The sequence below is a fragment of the Protomyctophum parallelum genome, assembly GCF_964188405.1.
Source record: "Protomyctophum parallelum genome assembly, chromosome: 11".
NCBI classification, from domain to species: Eukaryota; Metazoa; Chordata; class Actinopteri; order Myctophiformes; family Myctophidae; genus Protomyctophum; species Protomyctophum parallelum.
The window spans coordinates 41,156,919-41,176,209 of record NC_139707.1 but is presented as its reverse complement, the minus strand read 5'-3'; the positions used below and the strand labels follow the sequence as shown (position 1 = coordinate 41,176,209).

Here is a 19,291-nt window from a genome sequence, read left to right as displayed (position 1 = left end):
AGGTGGTCAGGTGAGTACTGGCAAAGCGCTTCTGGCTCTCTTAAGCGTGCATGGCTGGCCGCGCTGCTCGCGTTCTGTCTCTCTCTCTCATCTCTCTCTCTCTCTCTCTCTCTCTCTCTCTCTCTCTCTCTCTCTCTACTCTCTCTCTTCGGCCGTCGGTCGGTTGGCGATGATGATGATGATAGCCCAGGTCTGGGCCACGCATCCTGTTGTTCGGTGCCAGCAGCAGCAGCAGCAGTAGGAGAGAGAGAGAGAGAGAGTAGAGAGATGTTTTGGGAGCACTATTTGCCTTTTTGCTTTAGCATTCCTCCGTGTACTGCTTGCTGCTAAAATAATAAGAGGCTGGGTTACCTCAGGTCGGCCCCAGCTGCAGGGATACAGGAACATTGCATTGTTGTCATTGGTCTGGCGTCGTCTGAGAGATCCTCTCTTAAAGCCACAGCGCCGGAGCGACCGCAACGCACTGCCCGTCTCGGAGAACAATGTGATTGCTCGTGGAGTATAATGACAGATGAGCCAATATTCACTAAGTGTGTGTGTGTGTGTGTGTGTGTGTGTGTGTGTGTTGTGAGTGTGTGTGTGTTGTGTGCTGTGCGCGCAGACCTACTATACTGTATGTTCAGAATGATGTGTGCCGTCTCAGATGTGTCATAGGTGTGTGTGTGTGTGTGTGTGTGTGTGTGTGCAAACTCGTTGACGAAAAAAAATCTTTTTGCAACTTAGTGTGCAATGACACACAGAGAGGAATTGAATGCCTTGCGCAGCCTATACTGTACATTCGGCCTATGGTACAGTACGTCACACAACACGTTATCGAGTTCTATCGGGTTTGTAACATTGCTCATGTATAGGTTATTATTGTCGGCGAAGCTTGGACAGTAAACGATTGTCATCTCGAGGAGTGATTTTAAAGATAATGTAGGCGGTGGAGGAACACAGGGGCTGCAGGTTCACTACCAACAGTTTGGGAGTGTTTTTTTTACTGATGTAATTCATGGCATAATAAACATATCTTTGTGAGTGATATTGTGTCTCGCACGTAGCCGACCCCTAGCTATGTTGATGAGACATTTCAGACGTCTCGCACGTCTGTTTTCTTTCAATTTAAATCGCTCCGTATCCTCTGGACGTGCGTCCCTGATTATTTTAAGATTGCTATTTGTTCAGCCTATACTCTCAGGAATCTAGTCTTTCTTGACCCCCATCCATTTCCAACAATTATAGGCCAATTTCTAAGGTCATATTCATACCGGAAAAGACGGGCTTTTGTTGCAAACCTCTGGCAGCTGTTTGAATGCGAAATGATGGATTTCATTCCGTTTTCTACTGCATCGAGACTTTACTGATTAGAGTCACAAACTGTCTTTTAATGAATGCTGATATTGGGTACTGTTCCATACTCGGACTTGGGAGCGTTATTTGGCACCACTGATCACAATATATGTATATTAATAGAATAACAGCAGCGGGTTGCATATCTGGGACTGCCTTGCAGTGGTTTACATCTTATTTGACTAATCATAGGCCTTTAGTGTCAATCGGTGCCCATGTTTCCTCCCTGTACCGCGTGGTTTGCCCCGAGCTTCAACCTTATGTCCAATCCAATTCTCTTTGTATAAGCTTCCCCTTGGCAACATTTACACGTACTGTAAGCATGCTATTTATTTCGGCGTATGCCGACAATACTAATTAACTTCAGGTGAAGCCTGCCTACTTAAGCAAACAGAATAACGAAAAAAAAAACTCGATATACTCCAAATTGTAAAGAACACAAACTAAAACCAAGAGAAGAGAACATAATTAGACTCACATCCCTACAGAGGTTTTTGCTTGTCTATTTTAGGAATTGGTTTATAAGATTTTACTGTTAAGGCACTTCCTGCCTGGCTTGGCTCCTAATGATGTTCTAGTTTTAACCCGTTACCTGCCTGTGTTGCAGCCTGTCCGGTCCACGGCAGTGACCGCCGGGGCTCCTTCCACTCTGAACCCACCTGCCTGTCGACCATTTCAAACGTCTTCTATAAATCATGATAGATTTCAGAAAAACCTCATGTTTCTATGTCAGTTGTTCTCAAACTAAAACTATACTACTATGTAATTGGCCGCCGACCCCCATCTGAAAATATCTTGTTCCCGGAGACCTCCCCAGAAGCAAAGATTTGAGTTCAGCACGTTCTCTCTGAAGGAATAAATATTCAAAGATTTGCGCCACATTTTCACAAATACTATTTTTCAATAGCTAAAGTATAACATAATGCTTATAGAACACCGAAAGGGGTTCCCCGCCCAAAATGGGTTAAAACATACTTTCATTTGCACCAATTGCACCATACTGTTTCATTCCTCTAGGCCGGGACTTTATTATTTCTAACTGCACTTTATACTTATGTCATCATTCCCATAAGTATGGGACGTATGAAGAAGCAAGCCCCCACCTCAGTTCCGTGCATGGAGTGTGATGTGATATGCCTCTTGGAACTATGACTGGGGGCCTTCTGTTGGCATTGTTTCTTTATTGTCGATGTACTGTGTGATCTGTTTGTTTGTATATGTTTTTTCTATCCTGATGACTAGCTTGGCACAAAACAAATTCCCCCAAAAGGACAAATATAGTATCTTATCTATCATGTTTTCTTTTCTGTTACTATAGGCTATATTTTATTTCGATTTATACTTTCATGTAAAGCATTTAGACACTTGGTTTTCTATCGCTATACACACACACCGTTTTCACACGGTGGCCATTTTCCTCTGTGTTCAAACTGCGTGCTAATAAGCGGTGCAGGACATTACGAGCGGGCCTCTTTGATGTGACATGTGGGTAATTATACAGAATGTCATCTGTGATGCTGATGCAAGGGAGTGACACTGTGTGTGCTGTGAGTACACAGTTTATCTGCGTCGCTTTGGAACTGCGCCACGGGCCACAAAACTATAGGGCCGGGTTCAATTCATCATATCGTATTCCTGCCCGATAATGGTATGTCGTACTGCACCGTACCATATCCATATGTCAGGAAATGCTGTGTGTGTGACGCAGCTTTATCATCAGCATGAGTTTCTGCCCGAATCTTTTGCATTCACCCATCAAAAGATTCTTTATTTTTATTCAATTTTTCCTTGCTTTTTGTTTAAATTGTATCAACTAGGTTTTTTTTTAAATTGATTTGGAGACTTTCAATCTTCTGACAGAACATCGGCAATCGGTGGTGGTCTATTATAAGGACTCATTTTAGCGGCCATTATTCAACATCACCTCGTGTCGCGATACATCGAGGCCTCCGTATCGATCGTGTGGTTGTTGGCGATACCCATCCAGCCCTGCACCGTATTCCTACTGTTTCATCAACAGGAGACACAGTATAGTGTCCATTCAGCATTTCTTATTGTGGCAGTGTATTGAGTGTAACTATATATGTGGCATGTTGTTGTACTCTAGTCGTGTGTGTGTGTGTGTGCGTGTGCGTGCGTGTGTGTGTGTGTGTGCGTGTGTAAAGCAGTGTGTGAGCTGCTTCGTCATGCTGAAACCTCTGTCTGTCTCACACCTCCTCCTCCTCTGTGTGTTCCTCCGCAGACGGCCTCACAAACAGGATGTTAATGCTTGACGGAATGCCTGCAGTCCGAGTCAAAGCTGAGCCCCTGGAATCAGAACAAGGGGTAAGAGAGCAGTTGTTTTCCAGACAATTCCCCTCTTTCTTTTTTTTCTCCCTCTCTCTCTCTCCCTCCCCTTTAGCTGCTTTTCCTGCTTTCCTCCTCCTCCTCCTCCTCCCGGCGATGGGCCCGATAATCACTCCCAGGCCCCCCAAAAAACTGTGAGTTATAATAAAGCACTGATTTACGCTTCGTCGCACGGCGGTGTCGCGCGGCATGTTCCCCCGAGAATAGATAGGAGCTGCAAGCATGCGACGCGGCAGTGTGTGCGCGGCTCGCCGTGAGCTTGTAGATCGGCTGTTTTCGGGGGCGCGCGACGGAGCTTAAATTAGGCACGAGTGAGTGAGTGAGGGGCGAACAAGTGAGCGAGCGTGGGGGCTAAGAGGAGTGGTCGGAGAGCATGGTAATAAGGAGGAGTAGAGGCAGAGGAGAGGAGGAGGAGGAGGAGGAGGGGGCCCCAGCAGCTGGAGCAGGAATGCATCTGGGCGGGGGGGGGGGGGGGGTCTGGGGCCCGCGCTGCATCCTCGCTGCTTGGGGTTCATCGTACGCACAGATGCAGTCACTGCACATCCAAGGAGGAGGAGGAGGAGGAGGAGGAGGGTCACAGGGGGCCGATTCGTCAATCTCCCTCTCTTCCTTTGCATCTTCTTCTCGGTTTCCCGGCACTGTCGTCGTCGTCCCTCGTAAAGTTTTTTCTTTTCTTTTTCTTTCTCTATTCCGCGCCGCGTAGATGTGTTCTCTATGTGTCTATAGCGCCGCGCGCCGCGCACCCATGCACGCAGTTATGTAGATGGATGCAAATGACACGCACGCATGACACACACACACACACACTCACACACACACACACACACACACACAGCATTGCTCCAGCCCACGCGTAACATTTTATCCTGCGCACACAGAGAAAGCTGGACGTGCACGTGCTGAATGGACTGCTTTAGATTGTGTGACGCGCAATATTTCCTCGCCGCGTCTCATTAGACCGAACAGGTACAATGAACAAACACATGAACTTTACATAATAAGCTTACTTTTTGGAATGGTTTCATCTCTTTGAGATGACGATATTTAACATGCAGATATTACAGTGAAATCGGTATGATCACTGCAAGGGATAATGGTCACCTCGTCTGTAACTATTTGGTTCTGTCCCGGCATAACGGTAAAGTGCACTCTAGTCCCACATAGACGGAGAAATCAAGTGGCCTTGTTATGGAGAAGCTGTTGCTAGGCTACGAGGTCTTTTTGTTACCGCTACAGCTGTGTGTGTGTGTGTGTGTGTGTGTGTGTGCAGTGGATGCAGTCCACTTTTATATTTATAGTCGTGGTGAATACTATTAATTTATCATTGATTTCCATTCATTTCTGATCAATAACTTATCAATAACTGCCCCTAATAAATCACTAATAGCACCGTGAGCTGAGTGATTCGGTTTGAGCAGCAGAACCCGAGGCCATTTGCTGAGATGAGAAAAATACCGGCAGCTACTATGAAAAAAATGCAAAACCCCGTCCGTCACTCGGTCAGTGGTCACGCCTCGTGACATCACGCCTCGTGACACGCTTCATATATGAAGATCACGACACTGACCTCATCAAACCCTGGATAGTCATAAATGGAGAAGACCGGATCATCCCCTAGATCTGCATATATGGAACCGGCCAGCAACTCTACATCTGACCTCAAACCCTTAGATCTCCATATATGGAGCTGACCTGTTCTGACATTCCATTTGGATTGATTGATTATTTTATTAGACAATATCAAATGCAAAAACAGTACATGGTACAGTCAAAAGCACATTTATCCAAAAGGATAGCACCGAAAAAAGACCTTGCGGTCTTGTTTCCATTCGGGTCCCAATGCATTCATTCACAATACAATGATGACATTAATTGAAGATACCTCAAAAAACATGAAAATTATTTACAGGTGTAAGTACCAAAAAAATCTAAATAAATCTAAATGGCAAATAAATCGCTCGGAGGGGGGGGTATAGGGAGATTGGGCAGCCATAATTATGATGATCCTTCCCCATCCGTCCTTCCTCTTCGATGTCTCCCTTTTGACCGATACCTGTCCATTCAAACTCTAGACGCGGGCCCGCCCCAAAGTTATTAGTGCAGCCGGCGGAAACTATAGACCCCGAAAAACGCTGCCCAAAAATTAAGGCCCCGGCCCAAACCCTCAAACCCTGTACACTCAAGACACTGCCAAGGGCGTCTTACTGGGTTATATGACGCATGCAGAAAGGTGTCTGGTCGTGTAGGTGGTTTTTAGCGTCGATTAGAATGGGCTCCCATCATCTTCCCTGGCAGCTGAGCGGAGGAGGAGGCAGGGTGGAAGCAGGTGGCTGCTTGTTGTCGTCTACGAGTGCCCTGCTCTCAACCGTGGCTAAAGTGTTGGTGAGTGCCGAAGCCCCCCCCCCCCCCCCCCTCTCTTTGCCCTATAGCTGTATGTATGCCTTAACGACGGCTGTAGGGTATTGAAGTCATTCTGCATACGTGCACTAGTGATGTCAGTCAAAAGGCACAGGATGTGAGCACACTGCACAGCCCACGCGGGGCTTTGAAGTGCGGCGAGATCCGATCTCTCGCTGTATATAACCGACTGAGCCTTGCCTTTAAACGGCAGGCAGACACAGACAGTTTAGACTGTGTGTGCTGTGCTGCTGCTGCTAGAAATGTGGTCTTCATTTGGGTGGCCGCGGGCCAAGGGCTTGCTGGAAATGGCCTGCCTCGTTAGAGAATCCACCCGCAAGGGGCTGGAAAATCAGCCCTGCATAACCAGTATCCCCTAATAAAGACAATGGCATGAGGACAGAGGCACAAGGAGGCAGGCGGGGTCCAAGGGGTGGAGTGTTACAATAAAGCCTGATTTATATACGATACGTCATGACGCGACCAGTCGCAGTCTGTCACACGCCGAAAATACAGCAGATCGAGAGCTTGTAGATCTGCCGTCCTCAGAGTTGTGCCATCGTGATATGACCTGCGTCGAACTTGTGCGTGTGTGTGCGTGTGCGTGCGTGTGCGTGTGTGTGCGTGTGCGTGTGTGTGTGTGTGTGTGACTGTGTGTGTGTGTGTTTGTCTACGCACGTGCATGTGCATGTGTATGTGTGGGTGTCTGCCTGCCTTTCTTTCCGTCTGTCTGTCTGTCTGTCTGTGTATGCCTTTGTGTGTGAGAGTGCGAATCGTGTCTGTCAAAGTGAGAGAGAGAGGGAGGGGGGGGGGGGGGGTGGGCGGGGGGGTGGCTGGAAGTTTTCCATTTGTGTGTGAGTTCAGATGCATAAAGAGCACCGAGCCAATATGCAAATACGTGTGTCTGTTTTTCACTTTTACGTAACTCTATACGCGCGCTGTTATTCTGACCGTTTGTTCCGCACAAATGTTCCCCCCCTGCTTCTCAACGGGAGCTACTATAGAGGAAACCGGCCAGATCTGACATCTCATCACTTGCCACTGTACTCGCATTCCTAGTTGCGACCGTCATAGGTTTGCAAAACAGTTGCGGTTATATGAACCATAAATAAGTCTTCGAGTATCATTCGAGACCATACAGTTGGCGGTCACCGCTTTTGAAACACAATATATTTTTCTTTTGCTTTTCGATATTTTTCCGCTTAACTGGCGGGAGAGAATCGGCGATGGGTGCCGAGCGCCAGTATGAAAAAATGAAAAAATGACTGTCTGGATGCCTTTTGAGTGACTGTGAGGCTGACTGCGATGAGCCTCGGAGAAGCTAATTCCTTCAAAGCCTCCAGGCGGTGTTATAGCCCCGGGCACTCTGTGACACAGCCATCCTATATACGGCCCCCAATGCGCAAACACAGGGGCGGCGTTGCGCTAAAGCATCTGGATGATTGCCTGAGGGCTCTGGAGGAGGGAGAGTGCTTATACAAGGAGGAGTAGACGTTCATACACAGAGCACACGGTGGACATTTGACATTACAGGCATCTAGTGAAAAGTGACCATTAGTGATATTCTTTTGACAGGGGTTGTTTCTCATGGTAATGGCCTAGACCTAGAGTGTAGTGGAAGATCTATAGCTACCCTTGGATGGTGAACACAGAGCTATAAGAACTAACCATAATGATCAGTGGAACTCGGCAGAGCTCCAAGGAGGAGGGGGCCTTATGGGAGATCCATGCTCCCCCTAACAGGGGAAGTTCAATAGCGAGGCCCGTTTAGAGTACATCTAAGGTGGAATTTGTTGCTATGTGATTATACAACAGAAAACAACAACAACAAAAAAACCAACCGAGACTGAGACTCGAGATGAATTCGTCCCGTTTGAAGTGCAGATTAAAGATTGTCACTTTGCCACAGTTTGCAAAAGATTATGACCGCGACTAAGGCACCCGTCCGTCCGTCCGTCCGTCCGTCCTTCTGTCTGTGAACAGCTAATCTCCCACACTGTTGGCTTGATCACAGCGGAACTTTGCACACACACACACACACTCCCTGCAGGCTGCCAGAGCAGAGCCGAACGTCTGCCCCACATTTTTGAGGAAGAGGTTTTTGGGCCTGTTGTAGCGCCACCAGGAGGCCAGTTTTTTTTACATTGTTTTGACAGCACCCCTACAGATTTTGTCCAAACATTGCACAAATCGGTAGACAGTATCTCTATAGTCTGTCATTAAACAAAAAGGGTCTTTCAGATTTCCAGCTTTTGGGTATACCGTCCAAAAACTTCGTCTTAAACAAACATTAAATTCCCATTGACAATGAATGGAGAATTTTACGTCATAGTGTCTATTTCACGTAATGATGATAAGAGCGCCTCTCACTTCACACGGGTGTGATTTTTCATATTCCATCTAGATTGCTTTGTTTTGAACAAAATGCCTCAAATCATGAACACAGCGTGCGATGTCCGTCACATTCCCACTAGCCCGAGGAAGAAATGCCACTTGAAAAGTTTTTATCTATATAAACTGCACCAATCTGTGTAAAACTTTGTATGCCTACTCCTCTAAGGCCAAGGAAAAGCCTTTGTCCTGTATTTTTGTATGTTTTTATATTACTCCTTCAGATTTGATCCAAATCGGTCCTCACTTTTCCATCTTCTTCACTTTTCTGTTCTCACTTTTTATCCTCAAAACGTACTTCGCTCAGCCAATCAAATCTTCGCTATGGGGCGCTCAGCCAATCAAATCATCACTATGATTCACAGACACACACAAAGCTGGCCAAACAAAAAAATCTTTTTTGAAGTAGTTTGACCCATTGCAAGTTGCTGTACTGCAGCCACCCCACCCTAGCATAATGAGCAGGGGTTAAATGTTTGTTTTTTAAGGCCTTTGTGGTACCATGAGGAGCATGCATAGTGACATTGGATAAAATATAACCCATGTAGGTGCTTTCCTCTTTTCTTGAAAACCATTTGTTTCCAATCGTATATTGTGATATATCATACAGTTGCTTTGGAAACACCAATCTTACAAATGTAACTAAAATGTATCATTATTTGATATTGTTTTCATCTTATTGTAGTTTTTCCCCAGATAGTATTTATCCTGTCACTATCAAAAGGACCACAACGGAAATGCACTTTTAAGCTTTATCGTTTTGATCCCATTGATCTATTGTGTGCTTCTTGTCATCAATTGTACATGTGATATGCGATTTGTCGATGAGAAATCCCATCAATTATCTATAGAACACATTTTGTTCGATTTTTAGCTGCGCCCACAAACAAAGTGCTTGGTAGGTGGTATTGTGAAGCAGGAAATAATGCACTATATGAACCTTGACCTGACACTTGGGGTTGACCTCGGCTAGGGGTCAGAGGTCAGCAGAGAGCATATTTCATGGGGCAATGTTTGTTTTTCAGACTCAGGAGGAGTTTCACGGGATGTGGGGGGGGACGGGGGACGGGGGGGGGGGGACAGGGGGTCGGGAGGTTTGAGGCAATGCTGATTCATGGAGGCCATAACATTTCCTGTACGCTGAAAATGAGTGTACAAGTCTGGGGTAAAAATAGTGGACTACTTCATAAAAGCACACACGCTCACACACACGCGCACGCTCACACACACACACACACACACACACACACACACACACACACACACACACACACACACACACACGCGCACGCTCACGCGCACACATACTACTAGTAACAAAACTCCCGTCGGTAATTCACTACAGATCCACCACTCTCTCAGCCCCACATTACGGCAGGCGAAAGAAATGTGGCTCTAAAAAACAATTGGGTGACCAAATCCACCATGGAGAACATTTTTCACATCTGCTCTTTGTGGCGGGGCTGGGGTGATTGGAGCACAAAGCACTCTTCCCCTTCATTTACAATGACCCCCCACCCCCCTACATGATTAGTGGGAATCCAGGATGTCTCTGTCTCTCTTTCTCTCTGTCTCTGTCTCTCTCTCTCTCTCTCTCTTTCTCTCTCTCTGCCTGCGTGACGGGGACTCGTCTTGATCGAGAGAGAGTGAGAGAGTGAGAGAGAGAGAAAGAGAGAGATAGAGAGTGAGAGAGTGAGATAGAGAGAGAGACTCTGCTTTGCGGACTGACACCGCTGACCACATACTCTAGCGCTCCTCCTACGCACTCTCCTACGCCAAACATAGCCAGGCTGCTTTAACTTTCACATCACACACACACACACACACACACACACACACACACACACACACACAGCGAGCGCAACATGTTTCACTTGACAGTACCCCTATTGTCAGTGGTAGGAGAAAAAAAAGCAACAGAACAGAACTGTGTTGTTGATGCAGAAGGAAACCATGGTATTTATTTATCTATTTCTGTGCATTCATTGTGTTTTCTTTTTTTAATCGGCACAATAAAACCCCGGGTGTTGATCTGCACTAATTCGTGGGTTTGGTCTCGTATAAGTCGACCAAGATTGTGTTAATTGATTCAGCGTTATCGCACGTTTCTTCTTTGCCACGATCGATATATCATTTCTTGAAAAAGGATCATGAGCTCATCTCTTGTAAACTCCCCGAGGAGGAGGCCGTGTGTGTGTGGGACCGGTGGTGTTGCAACACCACAAGTCGTGAGCTTGTAGATCTGCTATTTTCGCCGATTCATTTGATGTTCCCGAATTGCGACACCCGGGGGTTCACGTGGGCTAAAATCAACGAATGGATTATAGTCAACGCATTCCTATGACTATTTTTCGACTATATATAGGACTGTCTTTGGGTTCGAGGACGGCCCCTATAGAACAAACATCACATGGTATAGGGACGTCGTCGAGCAGTAGTGCCACTGGTGTTCCTGAGCCACGGAGAGAGAAAGAATGGACGGTATGGGAGATTGATTTGACAGGCACTGCAGCATGTCACTAGTGTATACCAGTGTTACTGTATGTTTCCCATTATACTAGTTGGAGTAAACAGGATGGTGAAACGTGTGTGGAGGTGCACACGGGGAGAGCAGTGTGTCGTCTGCTTGCTGTTAAGTTAAGGGTGTGTGCAGAGGGACGCGCTGAGCCACCGGCGCTGCCCTTAGGAGGCCCATAGCTGACTGACAGTGAGTTAGAGAGAGAGAGAGAGGGAGAGAGAGAGAGAGAGAGAGAGAGGGAGAGAGAGAGAGAGAGGGGGTCAGGAAATTGAGCCCATATGATGTTTTTCCACCATCACAAAGGAGATTTAGGAGAGATACGCTGGGAGCCAAGAGAGCTGCTTTTTCTGTGGGAGTGATATAAACCAGGAGGAAGAGACGGAGACCTATGCCAAGATGGGAGAGAGAGTGTGACAATTGTGTGTGTGTGTGTGTGTGTGTGTGTGTGTGTGTGTCTGCGTGTGTGTCTGCGTGCGCGCGCACACGCTCGCAAAAGACAAGACAAGACACCATCTCCGTATAGTCCCTGCTTTTCATCTGCGTATGACATCATGCTATAACCAAGGAGACAGGAGGAGCAGGAGGAAATTACTATATGTTCCTTTCTCAGTAAATGTCAGTGCTAGATACCTGTTTGACATCCCCCTGCTGCTTCTGGATATACAACAACGTCACTTCATTACTGAGGAGGACTGATAGGAAAAGAGTAGGGAAAGAATGCCCCTAAGACATTCTTTTAGCCTTTGTTTGAGGGGACAACGTTATTTCAAGCTGACTTCCCCTTCCCCAAATGACAGTTTGGCACAGATGTTCAATTACAGTATATACGACATGCTTTGTATTTTTTCATTTATAGTTTTATAATGTTCTTGCCGTGTGGCCCAGGTCATTATTATAAATGGTCAGTGATTCTCAACTATGTCACCTGGTTAAATAAGACAAAAACAAAAACTTCAGCTACAAAGTGATCAAATCTGCTTCATTTGATTTTTGAGAATCTCTTTGGCTGCTTAATGTACTAATTCCACTGAGGCAGCAGCAGTAATTATATTGTTTTGTCTATTTTTAGCATCCGTTGTATGAAGTTCAGTTTAACAACTTAAACCCTATATACTGTGCAGTGTCTATACTTGGCCACATCCTGTACACTCACCTCTTTGCCTAAAATAGCAGATCTACAAGCTCACTGCGTTCTATACAAGCTGACCAACACGTTGCGTTGGGGGACGCCTTGTGAGCAGCTCGTAGATTTGGCTATTTTTGACAAACTGTTCGCCTGTTATGACATGTCCAGTATAGGGCTGCTATGATCCATGTGGTATTGTGTTTATTTATAAAAGTAGAAAAATAAAACGTGCGATTGTATTTTGACTGTGAGCAAAGACTAGACTATAGCATGGAGTGTGTGTTGTCGAATGAGGAAATTACTGTATCGGTGGACGCAATTAAAATGAACGTCCCACATTGTTAGGTTCCTCATCCCTCACTGCGTTTATTAGCATACTTTGTATTAATCCATTTTGGGGCGGGAACCCCTTTTGGTGTAAGCATCATGTTATGCTTTAGCTATTGAAAAATAGCAGATCTACAAGCTCATAGCGCGCCACTGAGTGGCGCGCTACGAGCTTGTAGGTCCGCTATTTATTTATTTTAATCGAAGAACGACTGACATAGAAACGTGGCTTTTTCAAAAAAACTTCAGGATGTAGAAGACATTTTTAGAATCTGATCTCGGGTCAAAATGTAAAAAGTATAGCCGAATAAATTGCTATTTCAAACCTTGTGGAATTCCAGCGCAAAACTAGGAACATGCTAAACATTCTAAACGCGTCTCTCTCTCTGTGTCCCCACAGCTGTCCAAAGTGCGCCGCTCCTACCCCGCCATGGACAGCGTGGCGCCCCTCCTGCTGAGCAGAGTCAAGTCGGAGCCTCCGGAGGACCTGCTCGCTCACGACCCGCACTTCCTCCTCCACGCACAGACGGAGCCCGTGGACCTGTCCATCAACAAGCCCCGCCCCTCCTCTCTCATGTCCGCCGCCGCCGCCCCCTCGTCATCCTCCTCCCCGCTCACGTCGGCCTTCTCGCCGTCCTCGCTCTCGCTCTCGTCCTCGTCCCTGCTGTCCTGCTCGCCGTCGTCGGTCATCACCTCCGCCTCCTCGTCGGTACTCACGCCGTCGGCGCCCGGCGCGAGGGGCCAGCAGTATTTGCACATCTTGCACTCGGTGCCCCCTCACACGTCCAGCGGCGTGGGGAAGCTGGCCGGCCACGTCCACCGCATCCCCGTGGTGGTGCAGTCGCTGCCCCTCATGTACACCACCGCCGCCGTCCGGTCGCCCTCCTCCAGCCTCCACAACAACAACAACAACAACGCCATCATGCTACCTCTGCTGGACGACATCAAGAGCCACGGCAAAGGTGAGACCCCCCCCCCCCCCCCCCCCCCCCGCCGTGTTGAATATGGATGTGTGTGCGTGCGTGACGCCGTATATATCCCATTCTGACCTGAGATCAGATTCTAAAAAAATTTCTTCTATACATCCTGACGGTTTACTGAAAAAGCTACGTTTCTGTGTCGGTCGTTGTTCGATTTTTCAAAAATAGCAGACCTACAAGTTCATAGCGCGCCACTCGGTGGCGCGCTATGAGCTTGTAGATCTGCTATTTTTCAATAGCTAAAGCATAACGTGATGCGAAGTGCCAGTGCATTACGATCCACCGACTTGTGTCATCACCTCACGAATAATATTAGAATGGCATTAGTGCGAGCCATGCTGAATGTAAAGCTGTTCGACGGCTCCCCGCTGTCACAGTGGGGTCATAGAAGGCGCCATGGCTGCCACACACACACACACACACACACACACACAGACAGACGGAGGCATTTGTGCCGTGGCGTGGCGGCGGCCCCCTGGTGACCTTGTCTTTTGGGAAGATAAAAGCTTTTCGTCCCTAAAAGCAAGTCGGAGTGCCGACCCGGCCCTATACAGTGATGCACTTGGCACTGCTGTCGCGTGTTAACAGTCAAAAGACTTCGGGTTTCGACACGAAGACGCGTTTGCAATGAATGTGTGTGCGCAAGTGTGTGTGTGCGTGTGTGTGAGCGCGTGTGTGCGCGCGTCTGTTGTGCGCGCGCCGGGGGCCCTCGGGCGACAATGCTCTCCCTCTGACTGGAGAATAGATTTGCTAAGGATGAAAGGCTCTCTCCATCTTTAAGTGTGAGCCCATTTTGCTTTGGCTGCATCCTCTATGTCTCCTCTGGTCCAGGTAACCAGTGCCAGGAGCAGACAGCGTCTAACCCCCACCCCACCCCACCCCACCCCTCCAAGAAACCAGAAACACACATCTGGGCCCTGGTGTTTGAACACAACACCTCCCTCCCTTCCTTTTGTGTGTGTTTGTGAGTGTGAGTGTGTGCGTGTGCGTACGTGTGCGTGTGTGTGTGTGTGTGTGTGTGTGTGTGTGTGTTGTGTGGTGCAAGTGCGTGTATTCTAGCCCTTAGTTGGGCCAGCCTTGTGTTATGGCGTTGGTTGGTTTCTTTCCCCTCAGGGTGTGGTTTTACTGCAAACCACTGGGAGTGAGCCTGGGTGTTTTCTGTCTCGGGGAGTGGTGTGGACCTCGGAGCGTCACACAGGGGAGCTGTTTGTTGTAAAAAGAGCTTGTTTATCAAGGAGAGGCTCTCTCTCTCTCTCTCTCTCTCTCTCTCTCTCTCTCTCTCTCTCTCTCTCTCCTGTCTGTCACTCCCCGTCAGGCTGACAGACGGACAGGTCCAAACACGGATACTGTCTCTGCGCGCAGACACAGTATATGCAGATAGTGTACTGTACACAGTACGTACACACAGATGTTTGTGCTCACTCACGGCGGGCGTGTGCAATTCATAGACACGTAGAAATGCATACGTGCACGTATTACATATAGGCACGATTATTGTACTGTATGCACACACACACACACGCACGCACACACGCGCAGACACGCACATTTTAAGTCTAGACATCGATACCGATACATACACTAAAATCCTCAGTGTATTATGTATGATTGTAACTCTGAGGGTGTATACAAAAGTAACGTCTGGTTTGGTTATACTTTTGTACGCCGTCAGAGTTCAGCTAATATAGGACTTTTACGACCCTACAGTCGGTCGGGGTGGGTCAAGGGGGCGGGGGGGGGGGGGGGGTCCACTTGAACATGTGGGCGTTTTAAACATTGGGTGTCTGCTCCCTTTAGAGAGGAGAGGAGAGGAGGACAGGAAAAACAAGGCTTGCATAAGAGGGTGTGGACGGATATTGAAGATGGGTGGCACGCACGCATACACACACGCACGCACGCACACGCACATTACAGTGCAACGTCAACTCTGCCCAGTTGCGTTCATAACGGCGTCAAACACGAGGGAAATGGGGTCAGCGCTGGGTGTGGTGGTGATACAGTACAGTGTTTGCAGAGACGGTAAACAGCAGGCCGAACGGAACACTATGACATTGTTGCTTTCGCTGTTACACTTACAGGGCTGCGTGTGCACGCCTTGCACAATCACATTCTGGCTCTAAAGTGTACCCGAAACTGTAACTGTAACTGATAATAATATTATGACTTGTCTTCTAAATCCCGACAGTTTTCTGAAAAAGCTGTGTTTCTATATGCCAGTCGTTCTTCGATTTTTCTAAAACAGCAGACCTACAAGCTCATAGCGCGCCACTCGGTGGCGCGCTATGAGCTTGTAGATCTGCTGTTTTTCAATAGCTAAAGCATAGCATGATGCTAACACCAAAAGGGGTTCCCGCCCCAAAATGGGTTAAGCCACAGTCCAAAATACTTTGTTGTACGAGGAATAAGCAAGATCTACAAGCTCACTGCACGTCTCCTATAATGTGACACACTGCGGGGAGCTTGTTGATCTGCTATTTATTGCTGTCTTGCTAACGTTTGGGACATTTTCTTTGAATAATTCCGGAAACCATTTCGTAAACTTTTTTATATCATTTGCCATATTTAATGGCATGGCCCCAAAGTAGCTGTATAGGTTAAATGTGACCTGGGATGAACATTTTAGTGCTTTTCATTTCAGACAGTCATACAGTCTGTCATAAAAAACGTTACGTAACGGCCTGTTAATGGCTGGAGAAATTGAACTGTTGGGACTTAACTGTATAAGTTCATTCCCACTACCACTTGTGCTGTATCGAAGACAGACAGACAGACAGACAGACAGACAGACAGACAGACAGACAGACAGACAGACAGACAGACAGACAGACAGCTTCGCTGTGCCAAACAGGCGCTCACAACATGCGGTGTGTACAGGTCGTAGGTCTGTGTTCACCAAGACCCCATTTTGTCTTAACTCAACCCCACCAATCTCATATCACCACATGAGTCCCTGCAGCCCCTTATTGCAGTCCTTCAACAAGGCATGCGCAAACAAAAGCACGTGTGTACACATAACAGCACATGGATGCGCACGGCACGCAAGAACATGCGAGCGGCGCACACATGCAAGCACCGCATGCACGCGCACACATGTGCGCATGCGAGCGCACACACGCACACAAACACACACACACACACACACAGGTTGGCCATCCTCTTTAGGAGAGGGCGGGCAGCCTTCCTTTTCACTGCTGTCTCCCTGTCTCCGGCAGGAGGTTGCCATGGAAACAGGGCTTGACTGGAAACAACAGGAGAGAAAGAAAGAAATCCAGGGCTCTGCCCACCTCTCTACCACCACTCCTCCTTTGTGTCCCTTGCTCAAAATACCCTCTTTTTTTTCTCTCCCTCCTCCTCTCAAACACACATTGCATTTCTGACTAATTAGCGGTTTTCCATTCCACTCTCCTCCGGTCCGTCTTTTACTCTGAGGATGCTGTCCGTAAAAAAAAAAGCATTATCTGTGTCCCCCGCCACCACGAGTAATAACACCATGTCTCCTCCTGCCTCCAGACCCTTATTACAGACCATTATGGCCGCAGTCTCGCCTCAGAGGGCAGAGAGGGGGTGGTTGTCCTGATAGCTTGCTGAAAGCAGCCGGGGACACTGACTAGCAGCGATGTTGTCTGAGTTCAGTTCAGCCCATAAACATCTGAGGATAACCAGTGTTTCTGGTGGTGGCTGTCTGGAGAAACACTTAGAGAAGAACATGTCAGCTGTATATTGTGCATGTTGAATTAGATGTTGTGCAGCCGTATTAGTATTAGTATTAGTATTAGCCGAATCACTACTTTGTTCAGGTCATTGGATGTGGCTGTCTTAAGCGTAAAGCTGATTTAAGTGACATTGTTTTGTTAAAATAAACATTCTATATAGTTCTAAATGGTTCCATATTCCTATTGCTATAGTGTTCAGTATGGGGTCTCCACCGTCAAAATAGACTTTCAGGCGATACAAATTTGAACGGGTCTGGAACACTATACATTTTAAGTGGGTTCTCTCTCCTAAAAATGTATTTCTGTTTACTGAAAAGCTGGAGAAACACTCTATAGCAAGGATTACTATCAGAATACGCTAAAATTAAATAATAATACAACTTTTTTTTCACCAACAAATATCACTTTCATTTAATTTATACTGTGCGTTGCATGGTATTTTTCCTTCGATATTTATGCTTTGAGTTATCCTAGTATCTAAATTGTGGCAATATGTAATCCAGGGGACGGGTTTAAATTTATGGAATATTCTCCTCCTAAAGTGTGATTCATGCATGCTTTTGCGTGGCAGGGTCACGTGTCAAAATAACAGATCTACAAGCTCACAACGCGTCGCAATGTTGTAAACTAGCAGATCTGCTATTTTGGACACGCGACGCTGGCACGCGCAACTGACTTCATTGTCTCCGAGAGAGTCACGGTTCACGGCACAAAAGTTCAGTGTGTCACAAAATCAACAACAGAAATTGTGAAGCAATTACGAGACATGATGTAATAATACAAGATGTAATAATTAATGTCATAATAAGAATGTGCTTTTGATCAGAATGAACACTTTTCCCCCCTATAGTAATGGGATTAAGTTATAATCTAGAATTGGATCTTAGAATTAGATTCAGTAGGAAAAAGGTTCTCAGCGTGTGCTCTCTCACACACTCATGTTAGCCTCTGCTTGGACAAATCCCGCTGGACATAATTACACTCTTAAGACACCATGCACACACATACACACATGCAGCACAGTCTGGGGCATACATACACCAACAGCCCCCCAACACGCACGCACGCACACACACACGCATGCACATTACATACACTATTACAACTGTCCCCACCCACAGAGACATCAACAACGCCTAAACGCTGCTCCACCCAACTCCTTATCTGCAGGGTGGGGGTGATAGAACCTGATAAGGTGTGTGCATGCGTGCGGGTGTAGTGCGTGTGTGTGCGCGTGCATATGTGACACGTGTGTGTGTGCATGCGTGTGTGTGTGTGGCTATTGGGCACAGTTTCATGTCTGGCCTGGAGGCTGTCCTGCCCACAGGTTGACATTTTAGTTTGACTGACAGCTCCTTGTTTGTGTCTTCTCTGAGGCCCTAGCCCAACACCCACCCACACACACACACACACACACACACACACACACACACACACACAGAGCAACACAAGATTTATATCCAGTGATAGATTTATTCTTTGTTGCACAAGATTATTATTTTCTCAGCTACTTTTCACAGATGAAAACTATATACCACTGACATAGACAGCCACGATAAAAGTCTTTGTTTTAAACCTCGTATCACCATATTATTTGCGACTTTTGAATTTAAACCAGAGGAGTCCACCCCGGGCAGCAACGGTATTTTAAGTTATGTTCAGACTAGAGTGGCAGGTATAATAAATCCAACGTTTGACCTACTGTATACAGATTGGCATCAGATTGGTCCATCTGACTTAAATTATAAAATGTAAGTCTCAGAAGCAAAAAGAAAACCCTACATGGAAACTAGACTTTCTGAGAATCTGAACCACTTTCTTCGATGGTTTTAAAATGCCGTTAAAAAAGATGAGTCTCGGTCTGGTCAGTGAAAGCACACGTTCCGGTACGAGTGACCGGGTCGTATAACCAAACGGACCATTACGTCGCTATACCACAGCAACCAGATTTTTTTGTCTGTAACAGTTTCAGTCCTAAAGATGTCATTTGAGGAAAAACAAATGCCTACCAGTACTAAGAACATTACTTAGTACTGTATTTACCAGTAATTTCTTGAGTATTTTGTGGTTGTAGCTGTGGCTCAGGGCCTCAACAGTCTAATCTCCCCCGGTCCAAACGGTTGTTGCTTTGGTCTAGTGGTTAAGATGTTGGACTTTCACG

The 19,291-nt window shown here is 46.8% G+C and overlaps 1 protein-coding gene across 2 annotated transcripts in view; it reads left to right on the top strand.

The window, feature by feature from the left end:
* The window catches only part of klf12b (Kruppel like factor 12b), a 62,848-nt gene that overhangs the window by 25,073 nt on the left and 18,484 nt on the right, over nucleotides 1-19,291 (top strand). For both annotated transcript variants that reach the window (XM_083777198.1, XM_083777197.1), the window contains exons 2-3: nucleotides 3,575-3,657; nucleotides 12,838-13,399. In XM_083777198.1, coding sequence (XP_083633324.1) covers nucleotides 3,592-3,657; nucleotides 12,838-13,399 — 628 coding nt within the window. In that variant the 5' untranslated portion in view covers nucleotides 3,575-3,591. The remainder of the gene's footprint in view (nucleotides 1-3,574; nucleotides 3,658-12,837; nucleotides 13,400-19,291) is intronic.